The sequence below is a fragment of the Phyllobates terribilis genome, unplaced genomic scaffold, assembly GCF_046119375.1.
Source record: "Phyllobates terribilis strain yellow unplaced genomic scaffold, ASM4611937v1 Scaffold_1__5_contigs__length_1240528914, whole genome shotgun sequence".
NCBI classification, from domain to species: Eukaryota; Metazoa; Chordata; class Amphibia; order Anura; family Dendrobatidae; genus Phyllobates; species Phyllobates terribilis.
This window is the reverse complement of record NW_027362761.1, coordinates 422,526,777-422,532,776: the sequence shown is the minus strand read 5'-3', so window position 1 is coordinate 422,532,776 and position 6,000 is coordinate 422,526,777. Positions and strand designations below refer to the sequence as shown.

General features: G+C 54.1%; 1 protein-coding gene across 1 annotated transcript in view; it reads right to left on the bottom strand.

Moving 5' to 3' along the window:
• Positions 1 to 2,101: 2,101 nt before the first annotated feature.
• The window catches only part of REEP5 (receptor accessory protein 5), a 43,304-nt gene continuing 39,405 nt past the window's right edge, over positions 2,102 to 6,000 (bottom strand). Inside the window, exons 4-5 of the mRNA XM_073677283.1 lie at positions 2,711 to 2,879; positions 2,102 to 2,535 (exon numbers count right to left, since the gene is read on the bottom strand). Of these exons, the coding sequence (XP_073533384.1) occupies positions 2,486 to 2,535; positions 2,711 to 2,879 (219 nt within the window). The 3' untranslated portion in view covers positions 2,102 to 2,485. The remainder of the gene's footprint in view (positions 2,536 to 2,710; positions 2,880 to 6,000) is intronic.

Genomic DNA, 6,000 nt, shown 5'->3' with positions numbered 1-6,000 from the left:
TCCTAAAATGTTTTATGGTTACACATGTTTTGCATTGGTGGCCTAACGCATATTGCTCACGCTTGCATGCTGAAAGCAAAGTTGAACTTTGGGATCCTGAAAAACGTAGCAAGAAAAGCAGCAAAAAAGCCAGCAAAACTTGCTTTTTTGTCTGCAGCTTTTTTATTGCCAAGAGATCAGGCTTTGACTACAGAAAAAAAACAACATGTTAACATAGCCTAATTAGGAACCACAGCTACGAAGCGGCAGACCATAAAATTATAGTATTATAATAAAGGATCCAGCTCAACGGATATAAAATCTTCGTCTGTATCGGTAAGGTTTTAAAAGCATCTTTACATCCAGAACTTAGTCCATTAGTGAAAACACCAACGTGTTTCTGGAGCACACAGCACCTTTGCCATCACATTGGCATTTTCGCTGATAGACTAAGTTCTGGATGTAAAGATGCTTTTATATCGTTACCAATAAAGACAGATTTTATATCCATGGAGCATCATAGCCTGGGGAAGAAATCAGATTGATTTTGAAATGCATAGCTGTCTTTTAATAAGTGTTCATTGTTTTTCTTCATCTTCTCATCCTTGTCTGGTCTTCACATAGTACATATAAAAGTCACCAACATTCTGCTGACTTAGTGATTGTAGAGCGCCAAACCTCCTCTGTCATTATCAGCACAAAAACACAGTTTCATGACATGGGTTTCCATATCTGAGCAGCTCCATACACACCTTACATCACCAGGGCAAAAATATTAAATGTGGGATGGAGTGGTGTATAACACGGGGCCACTGGACTCGAGCAGTGAAAACGTGTTCTGTCGGGTGACTAATCACACTCTCCATCCGGAAGTCTGATTGACAAGTCTGCATTTGGTGAATTTCAGGAGAATGTTACCAACTGATTGGTCCATCTATAATGTTTGGTGGATAACGGGTGATATGGGCTTGGTTCTTTTAGGGGTCAGCCTAGACGCCTTAATGCCAGTTAAGGAAATCTTAATGCTTCAGCATACCATGTTGGATAGTTGACTGCGTCTAACTTTTTGAGGGAAGGCAATTTTCTGTTCCCCATGATTGCAATTCAGTGCACAAAGCAAGCTCTACTGTATAAAGACATGATTAGATACAATCTATATAAAGATATGTAGACAAGCATTTGCGTGTCTGTGACTAGAAAAACCTACATGTATGACACACAAACTAGATTACTATAAAATGTAACATTTATTAATCAATAGAAAAAAAACGAGGAAAAAGCCCCTGGCGAAACGCGCGTCAGATTTGGTCACTCGGGTCAGTATCAGCTCTGTCATTTCATACATGTTCTATTGTTGTATACCATATCACTTGTTTATGCTGCATTATTATATATTCACCTTTGTGATCATCTTAACCAGCACTATGCACCTTACTGTATTTTCTACTTAAACACATGCAGTATATCCATGCTGTGGTTGGTATTTATGAATTGATCTTTTTGTATGCGAACTTTGTGATAGCTGCTGCTTACCCTTGTGACCTTCTTATTGTGTTACCTTTCCCTATTTTATCTCTCTGATGTGTCTTTTTTTTATTATATCTATTGATTAATAAATGTTACATTTTATAGTAATCTAGTTTGTGTGTCATACATGTAGGTTTTTTTTTTGTATAAAGACATAGTTGGGCAAGTTTGGTGTGGAAGAACTTAACTGGCAGTGTTTAGCCATGGCAACCATCGTTCACCTTTGGGATGAACTAGAATGCAGATTGCGAGCCAGGTCTCTCATCCGACATTAGTGCTGGACACCACAAATGTTTTTCTGGATGAATGGGTAACAATTCCAACAGACACTCAAAAATTTTGCAGAAGATTTGAAACTGTTATAGCTGCAAAAAAAAAGGGAAAACCTGTCCGATGCCATATTAATGCTTATAGATGTAGGTGTAATGTGTAGGCGTCAAATAATTAATACTTTTCTCTATAGTGCAACTTCCTGACTTGCTTTAGGATGGCTCTGCAGCTGAAGCAGTAAGCCATCAATGTGCACATCTCAATTATCAGCCACTAGTAATAATCCAGACTCATGATGACAGGAATAACAAATACAACCATTAGATAAGGGTGTTCAGTATGGCGACTGTTTATTCAGGTCCATTCAATGCGGGACAATACAATACATTAAAAGCCTTTCCCACACTGACTCATTTCTGAAGCTTTGGACACTTGATGACTTAAATAAAAACGCCGACCTCCTCTACAGACAACAGCAAAATAGTACAGCAATGTCAACATATTCTTGTCTTCATATCAAAAAAACAGGTTTTCAAGGCAACAATATTAATGCTCCTCAGCACCAGCGAGGTCTGGAACACAGAACACCCCATATGTGGTCAGCCATGTGCGCCAGACCCCTGGGCAGAGGAGAAGTACAAATGAGACCATTATCCCCAAATAATACCGAGGTGTTTAGAAGGGACTGAATCCATCCATATCTCTGGGATTAGGTGCTCTTCTTTTCATCACCCAGCAAATTCACTGTGGCCCGTTTAGCTAGAAGAAAAAAAGTGTTAGTCCATGCTGTATATTTTGTAAAGCAAGACATTTCTCCTATAGAGGAGTAAGAGTTTATCATGCAATGGTGTAAGGGGCACGAGACTGTCTACATTAGTAAGGCTCAACTGACACCATGCTGCACAATCAGCAGAAGAGCAGCGAACAAAAATACCTTCTTTGCCAAAGGTGTCTGCAGTCTCTGAAGCCTTGTCTTTAATGTCCTTCACCAGGCGGTCCATCTGTACCTCATGTTTCAGGAAGAAGGGGCGGATGATTTTCTTGTACAGCAGCTCAGCACCATTGGATGGGCTGGGAGCCATACACCACAAGAGGAATCCACACTGCAATACAGAAAGGAAATATTACATACTGAAGCCAGACTGGCACTCTGCCTCTTCTTGTAATGGGTTCATCATGCTGATCCTTGGGATGCATCATACCCACAGGGAACTTCTGCGTCCCTTGTAATGTGGCGGTCTGCATGCCATGTGCTGTTTGGCAATGACAGCGCTCTAAGAAGACAAGCCACAGGGACCATAACCTACATTACCCATTCTGTCTATATATACGAGACAACCTGTAAATACACAATACATCTAGGGGACAAATAGCAAAAAGCTATCATGTCCGCCTTATCCACCCGTGAGCAAGCTGTGAAAAACATGCATCTGGGTGTTTCACCTCCACAGGGTCTGTATGGGCACTTATGTTTAGCTCTTTGCATTACTGACTGCAGTGGTGATACGCAGAGCTGCTGAGATCGGTGATTTAGATAGCACAAGCCACTGGGCTCAGTGACTGGCAGTAGAGGTGATGTGAGCAGTCAACCTGACGTCTCTGCTGCAGCCGAAGCACAAATCACCGGAGCGGCTGAGCTCCGTGCGCGCTCCACATCACCGGAGCGGCTGAGCTCCGTGCGCGCTCCACATCACCGGGGCGGCTGAGCTCCGTGCGCGCTCCACATCACCGGGGCGGCTGAGCTCCGTGCGCGCTCCACATCACCGGGGCGGCTGAGCTCCGTGCGCGCTCCACATCACCGGGGCGGCTGAGCTCCGTGCGCGCTCCACATCACCGGGGCGGCTGAGCTCCGTGCGCGCTCCACATCACCGGGGCGGCTGAGCTCCGTGCGCGCTCCACATCACCGGGGCGGCTGAGCTCCGTGCGCGCTCCACATCACCGGGGCGGCTGAGCTCCGTGCGCGCTCCACATCACCAGGGCGGCTGAGCTCCGTGCGCGCTCCACATCACCAGGGCGGCTGAGCTCCGTGCGCGCTCCACATCACCGGGGCGGCTGAGCTCCGTGCGCGCTCCACATCACCGGGGCGGCTGAGCTCCGTGCGCGCTCCACATCACCAGGGCGGCTGAGCTCCGTGCGCGCTCCACATCACCAGGGCGGCTGAGCTCCGTGCGCGCTCCACATCACCAGGGCGGCTGAGCTCCGTGCGCGCTCCACATCACCAGGGCGCTGAGCTCCGTGCGCGCTCCACATCACCAGGGCGGCTGAGCTCCGTGCGCGCTCCACATCACCAGGGCGGGCTGAGCTCCGTGCGCGCTCCACATCACCAGGGCGGCTGAGCTCCGTGCGCGCTCCACATCACCAGGGCGGCTGAGCTCCGTGCGCGCTCCACATCACCAGGGCGGCTGAGCTCCGTGCGCGCTCCACATCACCAGGGCGGCTGAGCTCCGTGCGCGCTCCACATCACCAGGGCGGCTGAGCTCCGTGCGCGCTCCACATCACCAGGGCGGCTGAGCTCCGTGCGCGCTCCACATCACCAGGGCGGCTGAGCTCCGTGCGCGCTCCACATCACCAGGGCGGCTGAGCTCCGTGCGCGCTCCACATCACCAGGGCGGCTGAGCTCCGTGCGCGCTCCACATCACCAGGGCGGCTGAGCTCCGTGCGCGCTCCACATCACCAGGGCGGCTGAGCTCCGTGCGCGCTCCACATCACCAGGGCGGCTGAGCTCCGTGCGCGCTCCACATCACCAGGGCGGCTGAGCTCCGTGCGCGCTCCACATCACCAGGGCGGCTGAGCTCCGTGCGCGCTCCACATCACCAGGGCGGCTGAGCTCCGTGCGCGCTCCACATCACCAGGCGGCTGAGCTCCGTGCGCGCTCCACATCACCAGGGCGGCTGAGCTCCGTGCGCGCTCCACATCACCAGGCGGCTGAGCTCCGTGCGCGCTCCACATCACCAGGGCGGCTGAGCTCCGTGCGCGCTCCACATCACCAGGGCGGCTGAGCTCCGTGCGCGCTCCACATCACCAGGGCGGCTGAGCTCCGTGCGCGCTCCACATCACCAGGGCGGCTGAGCTCCGTGCGCGCTCCACATCACCAGGGCGGCTGAGCTCCAGATGCGCGCTCCACATCACCAGGGCGGCTGAGCTCCGTGCGCGCTCCACATCACCAGGGCGGCTGAGCTCCGTGCGCGCTCCACATCACCAGGGCGGCTGAGCTCCGTGCGCGCTCCACATCACCAGGGCGGCTGAGCTCCGTGCGCGCTCCACATCACCAGGGCGGCTGAGCTCCGTGCGCGCTCCACATCACCAGGGCGGCTGAGCTCCGTGCGCGCTCCACATCACCAGGGCGGCTGAGCTCCGTGCGCGCTCCACATCACCAGGGCGGCTGAGCTCCGTGCGCGCTCCACATCACCAGGGCGGCTGAGCTCCGTGCGCGCTCCACATCACCAGGGCGGCTGAGCTCCGTGCGCGCTCCACATCACCAGGGCGGCTGAGCTCCGTGCGCGCTCCACATCACCAGGGCGGCTGAGCTCCGTGCGCGCTCCACATCACCAGGGCGGCTGAGCTCCGTGCGCGCTCCACATCACCAGGGCGGCTGAGCTCCGTGCGCGCTCCACATCACCAGGGCGGCTGAGCTCCGTGCGCGCTCCACATCACCAGGGCGGCTGAGCTCCGTGCGCGCTCCACATCACCAGGCGGCTGAGCTCCGTGCGCGCTCCACATCACCAGGGCGGCTGAGCTCCGTGCGCGCTCCACATCACCAGGGCGGCTGAGCTCCGTGCGCGCTCCACATCACCAGGGCGCTGAGCTCCGTGCGCGCTCCACATCACCAGGGCGGCTGAGCTCCAGTGCGCGCTCCACATCACCAGGGCGGCTGAGCTCAGTGCGCGCTCCACATCACCAGGGCGGCTGAGCTCAGTGCGCGCTCCACATCACCAGGGCGGCTGAGCTCCGTGCGCGCTCCACATCACCAGGGAGGCTGAGCTCCGTGCGCGCTCCACATCACCAGGGAGGCTGAGCTCCGTGCGCGCTCCACATCACCAGGGAGGCTGAGCTCCGTGCGCGCTCCACATCACCAGGGAGGCTGAGCTCCGTGCGCGCTCCACATCACCAGGGAGGCTGAGCTCCGTGCGCGCTCCACATCACCAGGGAGGCTGAGCTCCGTGCGCGCTCCACATCACCAGGGAGGCTGAGCTCCGTGCGCGCTCCACATCACCAGGGAGGCTG